At 39.5% G+C, this 24,684-nt stretch overlaps 1 protein-coding gene across 1 annotated transcript in view; it reads left to right on the top strand.

Moving 5' to 3' along the window:
• MTUS1 (microtubule associated scaffold protein 1) overlaps nucleotides 1-24,684 on the top strand; it is a 52,673-nt gene that overhangs the window by 15,324 nt on the left and 12,665 nt on the right. Inside the window, exons 2-3 of the mRNA XM_026078180.1 lie at nucleotides 5,123-5,340; nucleotides 19,297-19,363. Of these exons, the coding sequence (XP_025933965.1) occupies nucleotides 5,123-5,340; nucleotides 19,297-19,363 (285 nt within the window). The remainder of the gene's footprint in view (nucleotides 1-5,122; nucleotides 5,341-19,296; nucleotides 19,364-24,684) is intronic.

Here is a 24,684-nt window from a genome sequence, read left to right as displayed (position 1 = left end):
TTCTGTAGGCTAAGATCTACCACCACCACCCCTGAATTTGAATTCAATGACTTCATAATTAAGTTGCTGTGTTACAAAACAAGTAGTAGCCTGGTGTCATGTCTGCCTGCACATGTTTTTACATGGAGTCTATATCAACTACAATGAAATCTGTACTTAAAAGTAAGAAGCCTTAGCTTCTGTAAAGAAAAGTTAAGTCAGGCCTGATAGTTAAAAGAGCCTCCTAAACTTATCAAAAACATCTCATTAGTCAGTTTTCTTCTGTTGCTCTGATAACTGTTCATCATTTGTGAGCTAGAGAGCTTCCTCAGGATCTGTGTTCTTCCAAAGATGGCTAAATGGGCTTTAATAGTTGTATTCATGAGGAGGGGAATGGGAGAATGGCAAAGGTGCTCTTGGATTTACTCATGAACTCTCATGGCAAACGTCAGCGGAAGGATGGGTGCAGAACCACCTCTTTGAATATAACAATTGAAATAACTAAGTAGTGTTGAACTGTTTGACTTTCAGCTCCTACAGGCAGCTCAGACTCCCTTTGAGCCTTTGTGTTGAAAAGGAAGGGCTGCTGTGTTCTTGCAGACTGTTTGGCTGTTTTGCAGCAAACACAGTTACTGATGCCCAGGCACTCCTTGATGCACAGATCAGATGACTGGGAGTGGCCTTCTGGGTGACATCCCACATACAGTGATGTCAGCAAAAGATTTCTAAAAATTCAGGTGTGGCACAATCTGGCAATTAAATTGATTAGTGCTCTGGCTGAGTCCTGAGACGGAGCTCTGGCTCTACAGCCCTGCTCCTGTTTAAGGTATTTTATTCAGTATTTATTTTAAGGTATTTTATTTAGTACCTTCATCTTACCTAGTACTAAACTTTTCCCTAGTACCGTAATTGAAGCATGCTGTGAATTGAAGTAGGATACTATACCAACAGCTATGTGCTAGCTCTGTTGTTATCTTAGAAATCTGCTATTTGCTCACAAATGTCCCTGACTGCTTGGAAGCTGTGACACCAGGAGAAGTGACTCCTGTGGGGCCAGGATGGAGTGCCTTGCTACGCTGTTGGCAGAAGTTAAAGCTAGCCAGCTGGCAATGGAAGCTGGACAGAAGGAATTGAAGCATAATGTGGAAACATCTCAAAAGGAAATCAGAACAGTGTTAGCAATGCAGAGGAGCCAGCAACAGATGAAAGAAGATCTGAAAGCAGAGATGAAATCCAGTCACCTGGATATAAGAACTGTGCTTGAGGAAATCCAACGAATAAGGGAAGAAATGGAAGCTCGATTAAATACTCAGGCTGATCTGGTCTTATTGATCAAAGAAGTGAGCACCAATTTAACATGTGTAGACAAGGCTTTCCATAAAGTGGAAGAGAGTCAGAAAGTTTTTACCAGTCTACAGCTTTCTACAAGAGAAAATGTTGAGCAAGAAGTTTTCTCTGAAAACAGTTTGGATGAGGAACATGAAAAGAAGGTGCTTAGGGGTAAGATAATGGTGCCTGCAAAACTGGGGGGGGAAAGGTGAGATTGTTCCCACTTGTGCTTCTCAAGTGGTYTGTTTAGGCTGTTTGGAGTGCTTTTAAGAAATATGTTAGAAATTGAATCTCTTGCTAAAGAAAATAATTTCTAGCAAATGCATATGTTGCCATGCAGACCTTGCTATTACCTGGTAAGCAAATAAAGACTTTGGTTTGGTTCTGCAAATCACAAAGTGGGCGATGGACTTTTCCCCTGGTAATCCAGCAGTGGCGCACAACGCAGAGAGGCTCAGGAAACCAATGGTACCAGGCAAGCTCAGAGACAGCCAGCCAGTGAAGTACCAATGTGAAGTACTGTGTAATATCAAAGTGCTTAAAAGTAACAGTGGTATGCATCCTATATAAGAACAGTTCTGTATTACTTTCTTCTGAATGCCTAATAACTAGAGAAACTGTGTATGGGAAATGATTTCCTTTACAGAAAAGCTTGGGATGGGTATGATATAATCCCCAAGGAACCACATTCTGTATTATGGCAGCTGCCATCAGCATAGTGATCTCGGAGGCAGGGGAAGGAGTTCTTGCCCTTTTCCAAGGTCATGGGATATTCTTTTTGCCAGCGAAACATTGAATCTTCTGTCAATGAGTCGGGGATCAGAAGGCTCAGTCATTACGAAGTTAATACTAATTTTTTCTATTGATACGAAGAAGGATAAACCCTTTATATGGTGATTCTGTTTGGTTACTGCACTGCAGTACTTGAAAATCTGCGACTTCCGGTCTTCAGAAATTAAGTCTTACAAATGGGCTGAGAACAGTGTTTTCTAGTCTTTTGGAAGAGTGTTCAGAACATAACTGAAGGGGGAAAATTACTGTGCTTTACAAGACTGACTGTATAAAGGTGGCAAGTTCTTTTTTTTAAAAAAAAAAGAAAAAAAAGCAAAGCATGGGATTGAGTTAGTAACTGATACCATCTTTAGAGTCCATCAAAGTGTTATATTGGTAGTTAGACTCTTAATTCCTTTGTTTTAATGAAAGCATGGTTTTTTGTTTTGACATCATGGCATGCCCCCTGTACAAATCTGGAAACATAATCTGTTGTTGCCCAGAGGTACATAGGTCATAAATAAGCATAGGAGTGTTGCTGGTGTTAATCTGCAGAGGCAGTGCATGCTACAGAGGGTTCATGCTAGCAGAGGAATACTTTTTAACATTTGAAGTGGTTGTGTATAGCACGTATCTGTGATAAAACTGCCCAAAGAAATGTCACTGAATTCTTTTTGTGCATATCTTTTGTTGAACTTTTTTTAGTATGGGATCCAGGGCTGGCTTAGATGGATGTTTGAATTAACTTCTAGGAAAAGATTTGGTAGTCTGGACACCATGATTAACATCAACAAAAAAAAAAGCCTGGCTGAACTTTGGAAACAGTGGTTATCTGGAGTCTTGTGTCATTTATGGTTAGCTGTGGTATCAGTATATTTAAATGAAATATTTCATTAGGTAACAGTGTCTGATGTAATTTTTCTCAGAACAAAAATTGTCTGTAACCCTTTGTACTGGTTTAAAGCAGCTTTTCATGATCTGTCAGGGTCATAACAAATGGGTGTCAAAGTCATTTCATATAGCTAATGAAGTGATGACATCAGCATCTGTATCACTGAATTTAGCTAGCACCTTTAAATCAAGAATAGTGCTCTAATTCTCCACTTAAAGTGGAGCATTCAGAGAGGGAGGAAAAATATATGAGAGAGTAGGAATATATGAGCCAGTAGGGCAGGGAAGGCACTCTCTAGTCTTTTTATTTCTCTTCCCTTGATTAGTCTCTCTTATGATTTGAAGAACCTTCAGGAGGAGGCCAGAGTAATAAACACAGTATTTTCCATAAGTTTGCTGGGAATATAACATGATAGCTCTGAAACATGAACTGTATTGCTCATTTAAAGAGGTCTAACTCAGAGGACCTCAGAATGTCTGCATTGCAAGAAGGGAAGTCATCAGATTAATTAAAATAGTGGTAAAAACAAGGTAACTAGAACTGGCAGCCAAACTTGATCTCCATTTCCTCTGCAGATATGAACTTTGATTTCTATCTTGTGTTATCATGTTAATTTACTTTGAGCAGCTTTACTTCTACATGGCAAAACAGTATGTTTCTAATTGAAAATATACCCTTTAACAGTCAGCATCTCCTGCACAGATATGTAGTGAAATCTCTAAGAATGCAGGCACATCCAAACATTATAAAGCAGTATGCTGATGTTCCTCTGACTAGGAGGGAGGACAGAAAATCTTGCCTAGAGAGGATTTCTTTGGAAAATTAGTAGGCTTGAGAATGCCCTTCATACCTGGCTTAGCATGAGAGGTGCAGATGACATCAGTTTTTTAAACAGGAAACTTTACTTCAAATGCTTTGAGAACAACTCAAAGCTATGCAACACTGATGTATTAATGCAATGGCTGATGTATCAGATTAACATTAGCTGAGAATCAAAGCATTTATTATTATTAATACTATCTTCAGTTGTGTGACTAGACCTTAACCTTCTGGGAATATTCCAGAGTCATTTGACAACCTTCATGCCAGGTGTTTGGGGCTTTAGAAAGAATTTATAAACAACTAGTGCTAGTTCATTCATTTGTCCCCCATTTTTTCCAAATGTTCCTTCCCCCCCCCCCCCCCCCGCCAGTCCTACTTCTGAGTTTTCTTCACTTTATCTTGAAGAAATCTTGTTAAGTGAAACTGTACAAAGCAATCTGCTCAGATGTTTTCATTAAGCTGCCTAGGGATATTTATGTATTGCATCAGCCTCATTGCAAAAGTGTTTGTTCCCTGTGTGATCAAAAGAGGAAGACTAGCCCTATCTGCAGAGCAGTTTTCAAACTGAAGGCAGCGGAGAAACCTGGTATCTCTGTGGTGTTTACGAATCAAGTGCTGGGTTGTGTAATGTGGTTTCTTCTGACATGACATGATTGAGTACTGTGAAGTGATTGAGGTTGCAACATAACTAAGACTATTACATAAACTATGTAATTATTGGACTATGCAGGGCAAGCTTGAAATATATTTTAGAGAGTTTTCTAAAGTATCATCTTTGTGACAAACTGCTGACACTGAAAAATGTTGCAAGACCTATGGTTAGTAGAACTCAAACCTGAGCTGAAGAGAGTGGAGTTGTTGCAATGCAAATTTGAAAGGAAAAAAAGATCGAGTAAACGTAGGGAGAACAATTTCCTATTCAATAATACAGTAGAGTGCAGAAAATATGAAATCCATGTTGCAAACAAAAGTCATTGACTCTTAGGATAGAATAAGTCATTAGACTTAGTCATCAGTCATTAGATAGGTAGAATGACAAAAAACTTGCATTTTATGGAAATATCGATTCAAAGCACAGTGTGTAGGGTATGCCAAAATGTGTGCTGAAAAGTAAACGAAGGAGTACATGCAAGATTATATATAATGCTTTGCACTTCATTTCTGAAACTATGGTGCAAGCTAGTAGATGTCTGCTCTACAGTGCTATTGAAGTAACCCTTTCAGTATTTCAGGAAGAGTTCGTAACTATTTTCTTTTGTATGTCTTTAATTTTTTGCACAACTTCAACATAAAATGCAAAAAAATCTTTTTTCCCTCCCTCTTTTCCAGTTGACAAGGGTAAGCAGCGGAGTCCTAAAAACTCGTACATACAAACACAGACCTCCACAGATGTGCATTCACATGGGACAAAAACAGCTGAGTTGACACAGTATAAAACAAAATGTGAGAACCAAAGTGGAATCATCCTTCAGCTGAAGAAATTCCTGTCAAGCAGTAACCAGAAGTTTGAAGCGTTAACGGTTGTGATCCAGCACCTACAGTCTTTGGTAAAACTCTCAGTTAATCCATTTTGGCTTTGATTTGTTGAGCCGTTCTCRATAAGGGCTTCTGAATGTATTAATAGGCTGATGTATAACATCTGTATTTCCACTCCAATTTCTACAGTCTTATATCTTCCTCCTCCTACAATTCCTATTAAACATCTGCTAAATTGCAACTTTCTGTATTAGCTACAGGTGTCCAATTAATAATGCAGTTATAAAAGAATGCCCTTATGTTAGTGCTCTCTTTTAATATACCTTAATATACATATTTGTAATGTAGAAATACTTTTCAAAAAATTGCAAAACCATCAGGTAGAAATGTGATTACCTTTGTTTAATAAAGTAAATGGTACTTCTTTTTCTGTAACTTCTATCTCTTTTTCTTTAGAGGTAGCAGAAAATTTGCTTTGGGCATTAGCTGGATAGGAAAAAATGACACTGAGTCTTAATGTCTCTTTACAGCTTCATGTCCTTTCCTGTAAAGGAATTTTTAAAAGCTTGTAGGCAAAGAGTCCTTAAGGGCTGAGCACCTCTCCAAGTATATACTTCAGGTTTTGCTCTTGTGGAAAAGACTAGTATCAACAGATAATCTATATGACTTTGCTTTGTTGTCTGACATTGTGTTACTTGGATTTATGTAAAGGGTAGATATCTTTTGAGCTGTTAAGTGTGAAGTGCAGGATGGTAATGGTTGTGTTTATTGAAAGGGCGACAAATTTTGCATTATTAGTGCTATCTTAAAATTATCAATTTGTCATTAAATTTTAGACTTGCAGCTGGATTTTAGAGTGGAATTAAACTGTGTTTTAGTGTTTATTTGTCTATGTTTGACACACATAATGACTTGATAAGGTTAATAGTATACTAGAAGGTTTTGGTCTGCTTTGAAAGCTTTCAAGGGAAGAAAAATCTGCACTTAGTGAAGGAAGTGATATCATTATGGATTTCTGCTGTAATAGCTGATACATACTCCAGTAGAGTGGCTTTAGATATAAATGCAAAAATAAAAAAGTAATGTTCCAAGGTTGATATCGATCTTAGGTATTCCAACATAAAATGATTTCATAGTCTGGTATACAAAAAAGCACTAAGTTGTCTTAGTATGCTGCCAGAAGCATAATATTCTCTTTTCTTGTGGATAGTATCTGCTTTCTCTCATTTCTTCTAAAAATACTACTTTGCTGTTGAGTTTAAGTCTGGTTCAACTCAGCAAGAGCAGCTGCTCTTGCTCAGTTTTGTCTTCTAGCTTAGATTTATCTTCTTGAACTGTTGATTGGAACACCTTTCTCTACTAAGGAACTAATTAAAGATCTTAAAGCAATGTGATACAGAATTTTTGGATGCCTCTCATCCAATATGAAATTGTGAAATTCATATGTGAAATTCTCACTACTGAATTTCCACACAGTCTTCTAATTATTGTATAATAAGCACCTTGATTTTGGTAACTTTTATAATTAAATGTCTTGGCCTAGGTTCTTCCCTCAAATATTTTTATATTGCTACTTTTTAAAATTCAGGCATACTTTATCTATGTAGCATTTAATGAGAGGAAGCCTGTCATACATACTTGCTTCTCCCAGGCTGTTTTACACCTTGCTTACGATCTAAAAATGATTTCCCTGAAAATAATTGGAATGGTGATTAAAAAAAAAAAAAAAGCGTAGGAGGGAAGGAAGAGAGGAGAACTGCATGGAGAAAAATATTAATTTTGCTGCTTCTTCCTTTTCATTGTTATTCTGGAGGTGGAAAGAAAAAAGAAATTTGATTCCTGTCCGGTTATATAAAATGAGTAATCTTTGAGAGTTTAGTCTAAGCTCTTGGAACAGGGCTAAAACTACTTTTGTATGTGTTCTCGCACCAGTTGTCGACTTAGATTATTCTCTCCCTTTTTGGGATAAGACAATGCTACAGATGAAGAGCTATTATCTTACTCTTGTGTTTATTGTAGGAGTGAGGAGGACTGGTCTGCTATGGTTCGTATATGGACTACTCAGAAGCTTTTAATTAGCTGGGGGAAACAGCGGATTTTGGTATTTGGGAACACTGAATAGATTGTTTTTTCTTCCCTTTCCCCCCGCCCCTTGGTAGGAGTGTGGATTCTGGTATAGCTAACTTTATCCCAAGTGGCTATACATTTAGCTTTCTGAAGTACCTCTTGGAGACCCCTTCAGTGTAGTTCAAACTTCCTGTACACTTGGGCTCTCGGTTGGAGTTAGGTTTAGCTCGTGAGCTCTGAGCCCCTGACTCATCTCCTGCGCAACCAGCTGAAAGTAGCTTCAGCCTGAGCTGCTGCTCTCTCTCCTGTTTGTCCAAAAGGAAAAAGAAAAAAGAAAAGGGGGGGGGAGCTTAGGCTCATGCTTAGCTGATTACATGACCAACAAGATTGTGCTTGCATTCCTGCTACTAGAGCAAGTGCGAAGTAACATGACACAGCTGGAGCTGTTACAATAGCTTGCTGTCACCAGGAGAAGGCCCTGCTCTGGACCCCTCTCTGGTGCTTGTCTGTCCCTGCAGAAGGCTGATTCAGCTTGCAGCCAGCAGAAAACTAGCCTAGCCAGAGAGAAAGAATTTTTGTGCCAGATTAGCAAGGTGAACTGTTCTCCTGTGTCTCCTCCCCCTTGCACTGGCTCAGACCACAGGGCTGAGGACAGGCTGCCTGGTCAAACGGAGCCTGGCTGAGCGGTTTGCTCGCYCTGAGGCTGTATGGCGAAGCTGAGCCCCTTGGCAAAACCTGCCCCTGTCTCTCACTTTGCCTGCAGGATGAGGAACACACAGAGCTGAAGTAACTGGGAGAGGCGATCCAGCTGTTGGATTTTTGTTTTCAAGAGGTCCTGGTGTGTTTCTGCACAAAAGTTTAAAGTAACTTCTTATCAGCTTACTTGAAATGGGATTGCCAACAAATTCTGATTTTGTTAGCAGCTATGAGTTCTGTCAAAAGTCTGCCTAGCCCTTCTGGAATAAAGTAGTGAGGCTATGTGTAGGGGCTTAATAATATCTTGCAATGCCACTGTGCTGTTTCTAACTGAATAGGAGTCTGCCACAGAAGCCTGCATGAGCTCAAATGTGTGTTAAAAGCATTATCTGGGAGCTGTCAATATTGACAGCTGGCTTTGATAATACCTTAACACTCGAGCTGTTAGGGTTTGTCCAGATGATTGCTATGCTTAACTACTTTTACCAAGACTATTCTGAATTTTAACCTCTTGAAGGTGGGCTGATCCATGATGATAAAATTCTAAAACCCAATTTTTACCTAACAGGAGCTAAGGTCATCTTTACTACAGAGTGATACTGCTGCAATAAGCTAATACTAGCTAGAAACTCTCTTGGCAACCAGAGTACTTCATGGAAGTGAGCAACATGCCTGACAGGAATGTCAAACTGCCCCACGATTTTCCATTGCTGAGATAACTGCCTGTGTGCTAACAGTGTTAAAAGACTGTGTCAAACTGCAGTCTAATCACACAAACAAGCCAGGCTTTTTCTAGGCTATTATACTCCCTCTAATCCCCTGATAATTCCTGTGACTTCATAATTACTTTCCCGTTTTTTAAATTCAAACAAGAAAGGAAGAGTGGCGGTACAGAGGAAATGGTGAAATCGGCCATATGCAATAAACTATTGGGTCCAAAGGAAAGCTGTCTTCCGTTAACCTTTAGCTACATTAAACTCTGAAAACCAGAGCACTATATTCGTGTTGATCTTCACTTTTGCTCAATAATTTTGAACGTACTCTCTTGTCTCCTGAGGATTTAATAGATACATTAGCAGAAGCTTTAAACATATGTTTTAACAGGTCTGCTGTAAGTCAGGCTGTGGCTCACTGTAGTTTGAGCTGTCACTCATGCAACACTGCCCTCTTCCATCTCCCGTGCATTCATGTCTGCTTCCTTGCACCAACATTGGCCAGCACTTGCCTCGCCTTGTTGGAGAGCCAGGTCAGGGTCCTAATCAGGAAGAAAAATTTGATTATGCCTCTGTTTTATAGGTCTGTCCATACCCCAGATTTTGCAGGTAAACCCCTATGAACTGGTTAATTCAGAGAAGTAAGGGGAGTGAAAAAGCACCAACGCTGACGTGAGGTAGGGCGCTGTGTGACTGGGAGGTCCACAGCAATGTGAAGTTAAGTTGCTGTCAAGCTGCGTCTATGGGTAGGAACTAGATATTCCTATGCTAAGGAAAATTCCAAATTCAGATAGCTTCCATAATATCCTGAAAAAGCAGATGAGCAACTGGTGTCATTGAGGCCATTGCAATTACTGCACTAGCCTATACCTTTCTCCATTTGCAAGTTGCTCAGCCCCTTCTGAATTCCTCTGTGCTGTTCCCTTCTTCCCCAGCTGAACGTTTGGACAGTGTTATTTGAACTTCTAATTCATTATGATATTGAAACTACTAAATGCTTGGAGGTAGAGAGATTTTTTGTTGTTCTATTGGCACGATATTAGCTTGGTTTAAATATGGCTTTGGTAACTTCTGAAGCTGTTTAAGAGAGATTTAGCTTTCAAGCAAAAAAGAAATGTATTGCTATAGTGACTTGAACTGCTTTGTGACTGTTGCAAGTGTGAATTAACAAATATTACCTTTTCATCCTCGTATTAAAAGTAATGCATGAATTTTAATTGCCATGTTCAGAAGCAGTTAGGCAATTTTAAAATATTTTGGGCATTAAAATGTTAAATTATTATTAATACCCAGTTCTGTTTTTCTTGTTTAATAAACAAAATTTAATTAAGTATTTTCAAGAGCCCTCAAAAGATTCTGCTATAGAAAGGAGCTGTAAAAGTTTGTGCGGCATTCTCTGTAGCACTGTGTTGGAAGATTTCAGAAGAATGGAAACTGAATTTCACTGTTGTCCGTCTCTTCGTATAGTTATTACAAAAAGACTGGAATTTACAGCCCAAGTATTATTTGGGAATGACTATGATGACATCTTGAAAAAGCTTTCTGCATAGAGTGAATGTGATTTGAGAGGGTATGGAGCCTTGATAATATGTGGATACCATTAATTCTGGATGTGGCACAGGAAGCAATGTAAGTAATGAACCAGAAATTGTGTGGCTGAAACAGGCTTCAATATTTGTAGGTGGAAACAGAAATGAGCCATTAATGTATAAGCCACTGTAACTGGCGTTTCCTGACATGTGGATGACTGTAAGAGTCAAGATAATAGCTTTCTTGGGAACTTCCTAGAATAGTAAGGATATTTATTTATTTATTTAAATCTTGGAATACATGAGCACGTGTCAGAATAACTTGCCCTGCCCTGCATCTAAATTCAGTAGAAAATGTTTCATATTTATCAAGTGAGGAAAGCGTATCCAGCTTAAGGAATAGAAGCACATACTGCATCACAGAACCAAAAACTCTTAATGAATGGAAGAGTTTTGAAACAGTCATATTTTCTGCATATAAATTCAAAATATATTGGCAAGCCCATTTTTAAGAAGAGCTGTCTTTGGGTTAAATTTGCAGTTTTGATCTTTCAGAATCTAATATCAAACTTGGGCAGTTATCATTAGAATACTCATCAGAAAAATGTTTCTCCAGCTTAAATCTGGGTGCTATGGACATGTCTTTTTACAAGACAGAATAAAGATGTGTAGTTTCGATCACTTCTATATGCTTCTTCAGATCCCTCCCCCCCCGCACCCCCCCCCCCAAAAAAAAGTCAAAAGAGAACATCTTGAATTTGAGGAATTCAAAAAATATATATATTTTAAGTGTTTCTGTTCAGTAAAGGAGAATGTCTGAGAAAAATAACACAATAGCTTCCCCTTTGAAGGAAGCCTAGGCTCTGGCAACTTGCATCTTACAGGTGGCTATTTGAAAGCAAGGAAGCTGCAAATTGTTTTCAAGTTYTCTGTCACGCATAGCTGCTTATTGACCAAAATAGTTCATTTTTGGCAACAGATTGGAGTTTTGTGAGCTGTAATATCCAGAAAAAGACTTTAAGATATTGATTACTATGGAACTAGGCTCTGGTGAAGTAACTGTCTAGCTTTTTTGAAAACTTCACGCACTTGGGTCTTCAGAACAAGTTCTGGATAGAGAAAATTAGAAGGGGCTTCAGGACAGGACTCTCAGTAAAAGGTATGTGGAGAAAAGACATCTTCAGTTCTGAAACAGGCATTTCAGACAATCAGTATTGCTTTACATGACACGTTGATTCCCATGACTACTTTATTTCTCCTGTTCTTCTCCCCCGCCCCCACCCCGAGAAAATGAAGAATTAATGACAGTAGCAAGCTAGATCTAACTATTACAAATTCAAAATAAAAGCTAGGGACTAGTTAAAATCACATCTTTGCTTCTTGTTTCCCTCTTCTGATTTGTATTGCCTTTTCAGATTAAATTCTGCGCATCCTTTAAAACAGCATGACTTAAAACAAATACTGTACTGTTTTGCTCCAACATAGGATCTCATATCCTAACATTTCGAAGAACTTCATAAAGGTAATTCTAATTTCATAGGCATGAGAACTAAGTTATAACAGTGTAATTTGCCAAAGCTGCATGGTAACTTGTTTGAGACTTTATGCTGTTTTATGCTCTGAGATGAATTGAGATTAAAAAAGAAAAAAAAAATCTTCAGAAAACAATGAGAAAGTAGATAAATGATTGCTCAGATAGGGTAAACTTACTTGCCTGTGACATCAAAATATGTACAAGGAAGAAGGGAGTAATTCTGTGTGACAAATGAAAACTAATATTAGAGTTCAGAAAAATCTATAGAATAGAAGATGGAATCTTATGGAAAACTGAGGTTAAATAGCCCATATTACTATATCTGTTCCTAACTTTGTGAAGTTATTGCTTCAAGGTGGACATTACTTTTTCAGAATGGGAAAGTGAAGATTCCATATGATCCCATATAAAGATTGTAAAAGCCTAAAGATCCCAAAGGGTAAGATCCATGCTGAATATCAGGTGACTCGTAGAGAACCAGCCAAACAGGATTCCTGTTTTAGTGCTTCACAGGGTAACCATCGGGGAATAAACATTTGATTCTCCACAAATGTACCTATCAAATGAGAGAAGTAAAACATGAGAAATTGGAGTGAGTCTCTTTTGGCTAATGGCATAACTGTTGTAGTCTGAGACTTGATTGAATTATTTTCAAAGTAGTATGTCAAGGGCAGGTGAAAATTGATTACTTATTTCATCTTATAAAAAGGCAACACTTAGACTAACAACATCAGGAGTAATTTAGAACAGTCATTTCACTGTGGATTTATTGATTCAAGATGGTTAATGGCATTCTCACCTTATTGCAATAATAGTCTTCTCCTCTGCTCAAAATATACATGGGGGAAATAAAGCTTTTTGTGTGTGTGCGCGCACATGCGCCACTTCCTTGGCTAATTTCATTAGCTTGCTTTTGCCTCTGAGTAATGTGAAAGAAACAATATTTCAAGGGTTTTAAAAGGGGAGGGGGATGAGTTTAGAAAAAATTTCTTCTAAAATTGCTGATTTCTAACTAAATTATTGAATTTAATTTGGAGGACTGGGCTTTGCCATCAGAGAATAAATAAGAACTGGTAGAAACACTTTAAGAATCAAATTAAAGCAAATGTAATACTGCAAAGCAGATATGAGTGGCCCTTCTGTTACCTATTCATAAAAACCTTCAAGGTGTAGCTGATGACGCATGAATTTCTGGAGTTTGTAGAAAGATGTGACTCAGTTTCTACATTGTGGCCAATGATCATATTCATCTTTTTATCAGCAGTGCAGAGCAGGGATAAAATAGGCTTCAGTTTCTAAGACTAACCATAAAAAGGATGTCTGCTTGAATGAGGAAAAAAGCATCCTGTATTGGCAATTGTTGACAACTGAGACTGCACCAATATTAAGAATAGTTAACTGATCATCTGTTCTTTCATACAGACTGAGTCCATCTCTTGTAAGGTCTGAGCACTCACATTATAGAACTGCTTACAAATATCCCTTGTTTATTTTCTTAAAAATACTCAGTGTTTCTCTCTGAGTTTGACTTTTGGGAGTAAATGATTGTGGATTGACAGCAAATGGCTTTCAAAATCAGGCTTTCCCTTCCCAGAATAAAGTTAACTTGACCCTGTATATGACAGTAAAACACATTGAAGTGCTTACTTCCTTTGCTGCACTAATGAATTTCTATTTTAAGCATTCTGATGAAGAAATTTCAGTGTGGTCTAATAATTCTTTACAAAAACTGTAATGGTTTTATATTTGACTCTTAATGTTCTTCACCCATAGGTCTTGATTCTTGAAATTATTTGTTTATGAAGTATATTAGCGATAAAACTAGAAGGCTGATCTACAGCCTTCCAGATGAGAGCTGTTTCCACCTTGCAGGTCTGCCCGTGACAGGCATAATTGCTATCCTTCACCTGTGACTCGAGGCTTCCTGTGTTTCTGCATGCCATGGAGTGCTTTGCAATAGCATCACAGGAGCTTTTCACTGCCTCCTGTTCGCAGGGGCTGCTTCCCAGCCCGCTCTGAAGAGCAGAGCATTCCGGTATATGCAAAGTCCCATGACACAACCCCATTTCTTGAGATATTTCAGGAGCAAGAAGCCAGTTAGGTCTGTTCCATTTTAACGTGGAGGGTCTAATAGTCTAATACTTTGCAGTTTTCACTGTAGCAGTATAGTTCACAATACTTGTTCTAAACCTGTTAATGTGTAGCAGTTTATAGTAAAAGGCTTCACATGAGCACAATTCTGAGGAAGATTTGGGAGCACTAATCTGAGGATGAAAAACAGATCATTTGAGTGAGGGGATTTGATAAATGACAGTTACTTGAAGTTTGCTCAGAGGTTTGAAATGTTACAGAAATCCTGGAGGAGGTGATACACTGCACAGTGTAGACCAGGTAACTGTAACAAATAGTTTATCACATGGATATTCATGTAGCTACTTGAAATTAATTTTAAAACCCCAATACTTTGGTACATAAATGTAAGGTTTTTCAGTATTTGTTCTTGTGGATTTTTCTTTGTTTCTCACAGCTCCAGAAGGGTACATATTTCATTTCCAAAAGGAGTAAGTGTTTGGGATGTAAACTATGGAGTGTGGATAATTGCTAACACATGGCCAGTGTTAGCTTGTTAGGCACACATACTCTAAGTCTAGTTTCTGCCAGAATTTGGCCTGTTACACTAGATAGCTGCTGAAGGGCTTATAGTTCTCAACATGTAGGAAACACTTGCAAAAGGCAAATGGGGCTCCTCAGCCAGTCACAGCCCCTCTGTGGCTCTTGAAGCATTGGCTTGGGAGCAGGGAGTGCAGCTCCCACACCAGGGCTATGTCACCTGGCTAGCAGCCTGGCTGTGCTGAGAAACCCAAAACCTTTAATCTGGCTAGTCTCACTTTGTCACAAGGAAATAAGCTCACAAGTTGCTGGGGCAGTTTGCCCTTAAACTGCCTACCTCCAGATTTGCAGTCTGTAGTGGAGCTGTGGGATATTAAAGGAATACCTGTGCATTCCCACTTGAGAACTACTTGTAATCTGAGTGCTTTGAGGTATCTTGTCTCTTGTTTGTGTGAAGTTTTGTTAAAGGTACATGTCCGGGAAGGTTGGCTGCTTATGTGTGTGGTGTAAATACCTTTCTGTTCTTTCTGGAACTTGGACTTTTGTAGAGCTTCCCACTTCTAAAGCAGTGTGATGGAAACTGTTCAGCCATTGATGTGTCTTCACCCTAAAATGACACTAGGCTGGGTCTGCTTAAATTTCAAGCTACAGCAAAAATAGCTTGTTGCCAGGAAAAACATGCTTTTAAGCCTATTAACTTGCCCATGTAACTGTAATACAAACATGAATGCAAAATTTTCTAATTTATTCCATTCTTGACTTTGTCGTCTTTGTGATCCTGAAGCTGTCTTCTCCACCCCTCCTTGCTTTGGACCTCTTTTCCTCTGCTTTCATGTTGCCATCAAGTTGTAATGGGACATAATTCACCTTCCCAAATGTCCTTGTTATTGGACACACATCACCCTGGAGTTTCTTGTCAAATTTTCAAAAAGCATAAACATAACAAGAAATCTCCAAGTCTCCTGCTTTGCACTAAAAACTGTTTTGTAGCATCTGATAGCACAGGTGCTCCTTAACAGAACTGTCTGTTGTGACGCTTTTATCCCCAAACTCTGTTCTTATAGTAGTAAGCCTACAGCTTCCAAATTTATGGTTGGAGGAATGTTTTGGCTAAAGCTCTACTCAGTTTCTTGTGCTACTACAATAGATTCTTTTGATATAAGAAAAATGGGTACCTAATCATCCTATATGATCTTGTTTGCCATAAACTCATAAATTGTGCCAGAAATAGCTGTAACCTGGTATAAATGTCCTCCTCGAGCCCTCAACAACTAAGCAAGGATCATCCCACTAAAATAGGCTTTCTTTTACTGCCAAATATATCTGGAGAAATGAACACTGCCAAAATTGCTCTTTCTTGTGTGCTGCCTCTTGAGTCTGCTCTTTCAATTTCCAGTTTTGATCTAAAGCATGGACTAGAAGGTAGTTTGATATTCCAATCCAGAGCATGTGCATACAAGTCTTTTAAAAGAAATATTGAAAGTGATGCTTACTGGATTATTCAAGTGGTCTCTGGTATTTCATTGCACTTAGATTTCTGGTCTTGAAAACTTGAAAGTTTTATTGAGGAGACCCTCACATCTAGAACTTCACTTCTCTCAGAATCTAGACAAAATAATGCTAAATTAACTGCAAGATTTGGTCAGTCTGGCTATTTAATATGGCTGCTTAAGCAGCTATCTGACCAATTTATTCTTCCTATTGGAGGCTGACAGCCTTTATGGCTAGCTGCTTTCTTTTGAATAGGTCCTTTCATGATTGGAGGCAGAGGCATGGGATTAAACAGCACCAATAAAAAGCAAAAAGGGTTAAGAGCAGCACAAAGCAAAAAGCATTTAAAAAGGGGGGGGGCAGTAGAGCAGCAATACCCTATATATGCTGGGTTTTTAGTCTCTGGTCAGTCCTCAGTATATCCTGATCTAATATGCTCTTTTCTCATCAAACAGTTTTGCTTAAAAATAAATATAAAATGTTCTGTGGACTGTGTTGCAGGCCTTGTGGAAACACTAAGCAAAATGTTCAGTAGAGGTTGAGGGGGGAAAATCAGAGATGTTTTACTGACTGATTAGGTGGGCTGGAACAAATCAGGTTGAAGGATGACTTTTTTGAGAATTAGAATAGGGAATGAATATCCAAACTAAAAAGTAAAGATAAGGGAAGAAAAAAATCCTAAAAATAATTTGCTAAGTGTGTTTGTATGCTAATTTAGTAATGGACAAAGCTGCTGAAAAAGCCTTGGAAAATCCCATCAGGCACCTGAGATGTGAAAATAGAAGTATTATTATAGTTAACTTCCTTTAAAAATTCACTACTTGGTTGTGTACACAGTGCAATAGGATGCAGCTCAAATAACTCACTGCAGTATTCACATTGTCATCAGTGCTGTGTCTGTAGTGGGCACTGATGTTGAGCAGGATGACTCATCTCTCCTTTCCGACCAGGGAGATGGGGAAAAGAAGGGTGACTCTTCTGAATAACTGAACTCTATGCTCTCCTGAGACTCGACTGTGGTAGATAAGGGATAGCTTTCAATCTTAGCCCAGCTAGCATTGTAAAAAAAAAAAAAATTTCTAAGTGCTTACTATAAAGCTATGACACAACTACTTAATATCCCTTCAAGGGTGTCAGTGTCCAAATGAGTGCTAAGACTGTTTAAACCGTAGGGATTAAAAGTAGGCCTTTTAAGGTCTACAGGGTCAAATATACAAATATTTCTAGTAAAGGAATGGTCCTGTCTTCTAACTAGCCTCTTTAACTACAGAATAATTTCCTATCGCTTGCATCAAATGAGGATGTATAGCATTATGCATTTTGATTAGTCTTTTATAAAACTTGATTTTTAGCCATACAGCAAGTTCAAGAAGAAATGCTAAGTCCCTGTTTAAATGTAGCATGAGCTATTGATCCACCACCACCACAAGTTGACAGCCTGAAAGCAAGTTAATCAGATCTTTGTATTTCAGCTGTGTAGTGGTACGCCTAAAGCTAAAGGTGGGTGGTCACCAAAGCTCTTGGTGCTCACTGCCTCTTCCTTTCCCTCAGAACGGTGTGTTTTAGTGCTTATTTTCTTGGTGCTTGTGGAGCAAGTACTCCCCACCTCCAGGACAGGGTGCTCTTAAGCAGGTGATCAGGTGCCAGCACCAGCCTCGGGTCAGTCTGCAGGGACCGGGGCGGACAAGGAACCCGCCATAAAGGTGGGTTTTCCTCTGGGGAGCCAGCCGTGAAGGTTTTCTCYAGGGGTGCCCTGCTGGTGTGCAACCTGTGCTACCATAGTGGATTGTGTAGTAGCTACTGGAAAAATCTGAGTGGTTTTGGGTCAGTGTTTGGTTTTTGTTTGGTATGCTTTTGCTTTTACGCATTAGAAACAAGGCAAGTAGCGAGCTACAAGTGCAAGCTTGGGTATTCACAGCAGTGAAGTTGCCTGTGGCGTGTGTCTGGGGCTCTTCCATTCAGCTCAGGCCTCCTGTCACTTATTTTTGCATCAAAAAATTAAGTGTGAAAGCTGGGTAAAGCAAGCTTTAAACAGCTAAAAATAAACTCCATTATCTGCAGATCAGGGCAGTGTTGCCTTTACTGTCCTGGCTGCTACTTGAGCGGGTGGAAATCAATCAGCCTAACGTCTGGGGCTTGGTTTTCATAAATGAAGGGCTGTGGCTTTAAGTAATCGCTGGCTGCTTGTGCCAATTGCAGAAGCTGCAGTATCTGCCGCTGTTGGGAGCGATCAGCGCGGAAGTACGGTAACCTGCGGGCGTGAGGCACGGCTGAGGCAAGGTCCAGTGGAGCTCTTCCCACCGGTGCCTTATTTGTAGCCGGAGCAGTTTGGGTTGTGGTGCTGCCACCTGTGCACTTCGTATGTGCGCGGGGGGCAGAGCGGGGGGCTCCAGAAGCTGGAAAATGGGCTGCTCTAGTAGCAAACTGTGCCTCTATTCTCAGTGTGCTGCAGCAAGGGTAATCAGCGTTTGTTTTGTAGCGCTTTTCCACACCAGCGCCAGGGAGCCAGGCAGGAGCTGATCGCCAGCAAGGTGAAAGCGCCCCGGCAGCAAGCGGCTCCTGCCCGGGAAGCTGGGACCTTGTCATCTCTGCAGCGCTACGCAGGCCCTGGCAGCGGCTGCGGCACCGAGGGGCCTGTCGCCGAGGTGCACCTGGGGCTGCGGAGCTGCTCTCCTGCAGCAGCGGCGTGTTTCTGTGGCCTGTCCTGCCTCTCCCGGGGTGGGGTACGGGCCAAGGTGCCCCGAGAGCCTCCTGCCCCAGCTCGGCTGCGGCCGCCGCTGCCTGCTTCCAGGCGAAGGGGGGCTTGGGCTTTCTGCTTGGCTTTAACTCCGATTTGTTGTAATTCTTTCTAGTATAGGAACCAACATCCAGCTTAAAATTTAAAAATTGTGAGCAGGGGGTGAGTTGCTTTCAACTTTGAACTGGGCTGTGCCTTTGCTTCATGGAAGATTGAGCTTTTAGCAAAGTTTTTCATTTTGTGTTTACATTTTGTGAAGTAAGCTTAAGATAAATATTTAATGCATGCCTGTTTCACATTTACCATACTTTGGTGCCCTTGACAGGTGTCAGTTGATATGTCCTGTAGGTTTAGGTTGCCACACTCATCAGAAAATATGTAATTAATTGCTGCAGAGTAGGATTTTAATTACAGTGTTATCCTGGAAAAAAAGTATTCTTTGTTTTAAAGTATAACTTCCTTAACAACAGATGAACATCTGTGTATTTTGTAACAGCAGAACTGTTATCCTAAATGATTCATATCTTGGCTCCTCACTCCTGCCTCTTGTTTTCCTACAGAACACATGCAAGTTAATTGGTGGAAGGTGCTCTATTCACAACACTAGTAACTAAATGTTTTGGGTTTGTTTGTTTGTTTTCTCTCTACAGAGGGAGGAAGCACTAAAACAGCATAAGGAGTTATCTCAAGAACTAGTTAACCTTCGAGGAGAACTGGGTAAGAATCTATTTTTTAAATTTTAATGAAAAGAGGAAAACTCAGGTCTTTGGAGAGACAGATGCCATGGTATTGTAATGGCAGTTATCTAATTCCCTGACTGTATTCTGCTCAGACGCTTAATCGCTGCATTTCTCTGGAGCCTTGACAGCCTGACCTCAGGTTCACTGAATTCCTGGCACTGATCTGGCTGCGCCTAGCAGGGCCTCTGCACAAAACATGTATCTGATGACCAAGACATTCGCTTTCTAAAAAGGGGAGGATGTCCGGCAGTGTGTATATATTTCTGTTTGATCCTTAAATTATTTGTGCGCTGTTTCTAGAGATTTGTTGGCAAAAATCCACAAAGCTATAAAACATACTGCGCGAAATCTGCATTTTTGCCTTAGTGGCTTTTAGGTGAATGAGTGTAAAATTAACAGAAGGAAATGCTATCAGACTAATTAGATTAAATCTTTGAACTCATCCTAGTGGACAGCTATAATAGGAAACTGAGCTATAATGTTCAAGGGCAGGTTTTGCCAACTTTGAAGCTTGATTTAACTGCATTTGATGTTAACTCCATATATCTTGAACTCAAAGCAGCATAATCTTCTAGAGTGCAATAAGCCATTGAATTAAAATTGATAGCACTTGAAAGTGAAGCTAGCCTTTTATAAAAGCACACTTATGAAGCCCCTTTTAAAAAAAAAAAAAAGTTTTGAGAACAGATGTAATCTGTGTGGAGCAGTTACAGATACGTCACTTATTATTGAAAATTTGGAATGTTTATTTTCACATGCTTCAGAAGTTGAGTATGGTCTCAGCCAAACTTGAATGTGAATGTAGGTCTTATTATGTGCAGCTGCTGCATTTAATTTCCAGATTTATTTTGCAGTGCTGATTAATAAGATGGACGTTCCCTGGCAACTAATCAGAATTGAAAGCTTGGTGGGGGGGAGTGACCCCTCCCAGCTGAACCAACAGAGCATGGCTTTTCTGCTTCTCTGCTCATCACTAGTACTGTAGTCCAACTTAAAGTGTTATTTTAAAAGGCAACTTTCTGGTGGGAGCTTTGTTTGATATTGCATAAAAATTGCAAATGTGTGAATGAGCAATATCACTGGCAAAGAAAGCCTTGGAGCCTAAGGAGATACCTGAGAGTACCGAAGGTAACAAATACACTGCAGAAATGCCAGAATTCTCCCAATTTACATTTCCTTTCTTCAGAGTTAGATTGATGCTGAAAAGTTGAGATTTTTCTAGAGCTTGGTGCTTTGTGGCACCTGTCAAAGGTGCAGCCTTTAACTGTTGTACTGATGAAATGCCTGGACTGCAGTTTTGCAGTTGTTTCAGGGAGCTGTAAGTCAGGGCTGCCTTTGAAAGAGCTTTGCTATCTTCTGGCTCTGTGCTGGCCCTGGCACCCGTGCAGCCATGCAGCGAGCCAGCCCGGGGGCCTGCCTCTGCTGGAGAGGAGCAGTTTGAAGTGCTGCTGCGATGAAGGTGCCTGGTCTAGCTCAGTGCGTGGTTGAAGGAGCCCCAAGGCCAGAGCAAAGGAAGGGGAAGGAGCTATGAGCAGGGTGGAGGAGGGTGGTTGTGTCTCTCTCCAGCAACAGCCTGCACTTCTGTGTCGGCTTAAAATGGCATCCTTGAAACTAGAGTCTTAGTGGAGAAATGAGTTTCTTGCATTCTTGGTGAACCATAAAATCCATTTGTTTAAATTTGTTGAAAAATGACTTCAGAAGGATTGCTATCGGAGCAAGAAAAGGTTTCTTTATTTCTCCATTTGCTGGCATCCTCAATGTTCTTTTTCATTTATCTCCCTGGTCACTACACTTGGTCACTTAATAGAAACAGGAAAATTCAGCTTAGATGGCTAGACCAAAATCTAGCTAGTGCTTTTGCTGCCCATTGCTTCTAAGGATGCCTAACTCTTAGATGAGTTTCCCATGAACTTGTTTAGTCCTGCTTCTATTAACAGCCTGCTGAGCCCATATATGGGATTTCTGTTTCAAGAATATGCCGTTCAGAGGAGTGGTAACTAGAAAACTTCAAATGCAACTCAGCTTGATTGACTTTTGATCCACATTGATCTCAGAATTGCACAGGATTGTCTGTGGGCTATGCTATGCTAGCCGACATGCTGCTAGCGAAAGGGGACGGTGTCAGCAGTTCCCCTTATTTGAGATGATCTTTGTGTGTCAACTCTCCAGCAGCATCTGAGTAGCAACTTCTGATTTGCTTCCCTTTGTAAGGTTTCCAAACCATGATTTCAGTGAAGTGTTCATCTTCATGTAGTTCCCTTGTCTTCACCATGTCACATGTCTGCATGTCTCTCTCCCCAGCATGTGAAATGGAATGGATTTAATCACAGAAATAAAAAAAACTAGGCAAGTCTTCAATTTGAACAAGTTTTAAAATGGTTAGGTTAACAAAAAAAAAAAAAAAAAAGCCAGACCTCACTGGCTGACAAGGTGTAAGAACAAAACTCATGTGACGTTAGTCTTAGCTGCAAATAATCTGTCCATACATACACCCACTAAGCAGCTTTGTACTGTCACTGTTAAATGGATATAGCTGAACTTACCTCAAAACAGCCTATGGAAATCTTAAGTGCTGTATATCTTAATAAACAGTACGAGTTAGGCACAGGTGAGCTCAGAAAGTAAAGTACAGTTTGAATCTTACTTAGGCTGCATGTACATATTGTATGTGTCTCATGGCATCCCCAGCTGTTTTTAAAACAACATGCATTACATTTTGGGAACTGGCAGTCTAGGAAGAGGAACCAGGTGTGTCAAGCTTAGGGTAGTCTGTGCACTGCGTGTTGTCAAGTTTGAGACAAACAAGAAATCTCTTGCAGCTTGCACCTTGCACAGTACTGAGTCCCCAGTTTGTTCCTTTGAAGTTTAATTGTGTACACTCCCAAGCTCCTTTATTTACCTTGCAAAACCAAATTGGCTTGCTATCAAATAGTCAGTTTACTAGATTATTCTGTATTACCCTTTTTACCAGGATACCCGTTAGCTTAATAAATGCGTGCAAATGTTTTCTTTTGGAATGATTTAAATATGCATCATGATCTTATAACCTCACTTTTGTAACTACCGCATTGCTGAGCAGAGCATCTAGAAGACTTTCATGTGGCTGATGGTTACCGGACACTTCATTTTCCGATTTCAGTATTTGGAAATGCATGTGAGAGATAACAATGATGATGGATTTAAAGAAAGGCTTTTCAAAGGAGTTCATATACAGGAACAGTCACATTCTTAACTTAGATTTCCTTACAAACTCTGGCCACAAGGCCTAAACCTAAAAGCTTTGAATATAAATGCCTTTGTTCTGGGAACCTGGAGCTGCTATGAAGGCTCTGTTTGTCTCCTCTTTCTCCTCTCATTAACATATAAGATAATGTACAAATTATTCTTAGTTACCTGTTTAATTAGGTAAGTAGAAATTGCAAGAGTTGCATGTTTTTTCAGAGACACAAAACTAACCCTTTAAATTTAATTGCATTCCAAATTGTTCTAGAGTCTCTTTGCAACTGTCTTGGACGTGATCCAGTTCAATACTGCCACAGAGCAGCAGGTGCAGAGCTGACTCAGGCTGCACGTTGACTGTCTGAAAGTTGCAATTCATTAGCCTTTTTCAGTGGGCTGGAGACTTGCATGTATCCTGTATAGCCATATGTCTAAACTCTGTTTCTTCTCCTTTTGCTTTATGGCAATTGCTCAAGAATATTTTCTTTAAAATGCTATTTTGTTACCCTTTATTAATAAATGACTTTTAAAGTGTTTTGTAGGTTGGGATAAAAAGACTTTTGTTTTACTGAAGGATGGGGTGAATGTGATTTGGTTTCAGGTTATGATGATCTTTAAAAATGCTTAATAGTTAATAGACATTTCTATCAATTATTGGTGGGGGAGGAGATCTCACTTCCAGAGGTCACGCTCTTGCCTGCCTGCTGATACTGTAGTATTTCCTGTATTAGAGGGCAGGAACTTACTTCCTTGCAGATACTTGAATGCCTCAGATGTATTCAACCATACACACTAAACTGTAGCTTAAAGCATGCTTTTGGTTAACCTATCTCATTTCGGCTTGCCCAAGAACAGAAATATGAAATGTGACTTAATGTTTTCTACCATTAATCTCATAAAAGTAATGTCAAGAGGAACTTGGTAATAAAAATGATGTTTGGGCAGAAGAATTTCCAATATTGAGAATCTGCCGAAAACATGAATATATTATTAGACTAAAAAAAAAAAATCTGTAGGGAGCTTTTATGGCTCCAGCAGGCTTACTGGTCGAAGGAACATATACATAAATCTTCCACTGTGGAATATAAAGTTAGAGCAATAAAATATTACACTGTGACAAAACACCATGTTAAAATACTTAATTTGGCGGGGGGGTAATTATTGCCTTTCCACATCCCCCAAACATATTAAAATGCTGCTAGTTAACTGTTCTAGTGTATTGCATTTCCAAAATGATGAATTGGACATACTAATGGATTTTTCTTAAGTCACAGTTAGATCAGTGAGTGACCTAGACAATTTTATGAAGATAATTTGTTTTGAAATAATTTAGGATTCAAAAAAAAAAGATCAATACTGTTTCATCTTCTTAGAGCTATGGTTATGGTGACTTTTAGGGAAATAAAACTTGAAAAATATTTTCATGGAAGCATTTGAGACAGAAGGGCTGAACTGGTTTAGTTACGAATTGTTATATAGTTAGAATAAGAACAAACTAAATTTTGTGAGGCAATATCTCACAGGTGTAAGCGTTTATCCTTTGGATGCTTTTATTGAAAATGTGAAATAGATTTCTTGGGGATACTGAGAAATGGCCAAGGCCACATGTGCCCTTGCGCACTGCCCTCCTTCCCCTGGTGCTACCGTTTGTGTGCTTTGGATTCGCTGCAGTTCATACTGCTGCAGGCAGTTGCCATGTGTCGGTTCTGTTCCTGTTTTTTTTACAGTTCTGGCACACAAAAAGCTTTGCGGTGAAATACATGCAGCAGTAGTGGCCATTGTTTAATAATTAAACATGAATGTTAATTTTGCATGTTAAAAACAGCATTTCTGATTGGAAGATATCCTGTTATCAAATTTCAGAAGCTTCCTGTGGTTGCCAGAGGTTTTGCCCAAAAGAGTTAAATTCTTAATTTATAATAAAACAGGTGTTAAGCAGCCTAAAAATGCAGATTAAACCTGCTTCCTGCTTTAATAATACAGGGCATGAGAGGGAGAGGGAGTGTTGTATGATTGGCTGGGACAAATAAGTGCGATAAAATATTGATGGTTTTGCTGTTGGAATAATGAAGAAAATCT

The sequence above is a fragment of the Apteryx rowi genome, unplaced genomic scaffold (assembly GCF_003343035.1).
Source record: "Apteryx rowi isolate R43461 unplaced genomic scaffold, aptRow1 scaffold_472, whole genome shotgun sequence".
Taxonomy (NCBI): Eukaryota; Metazoa; Chordata; class Aves; order Apterygiformes; family Apterygidae; genus Apteryx; species Apteryx rowi.
Note: the sequence above shows the minus strand (reverse complement) of the source record. Positions and strands in the feature narration are given on the sequence as shown.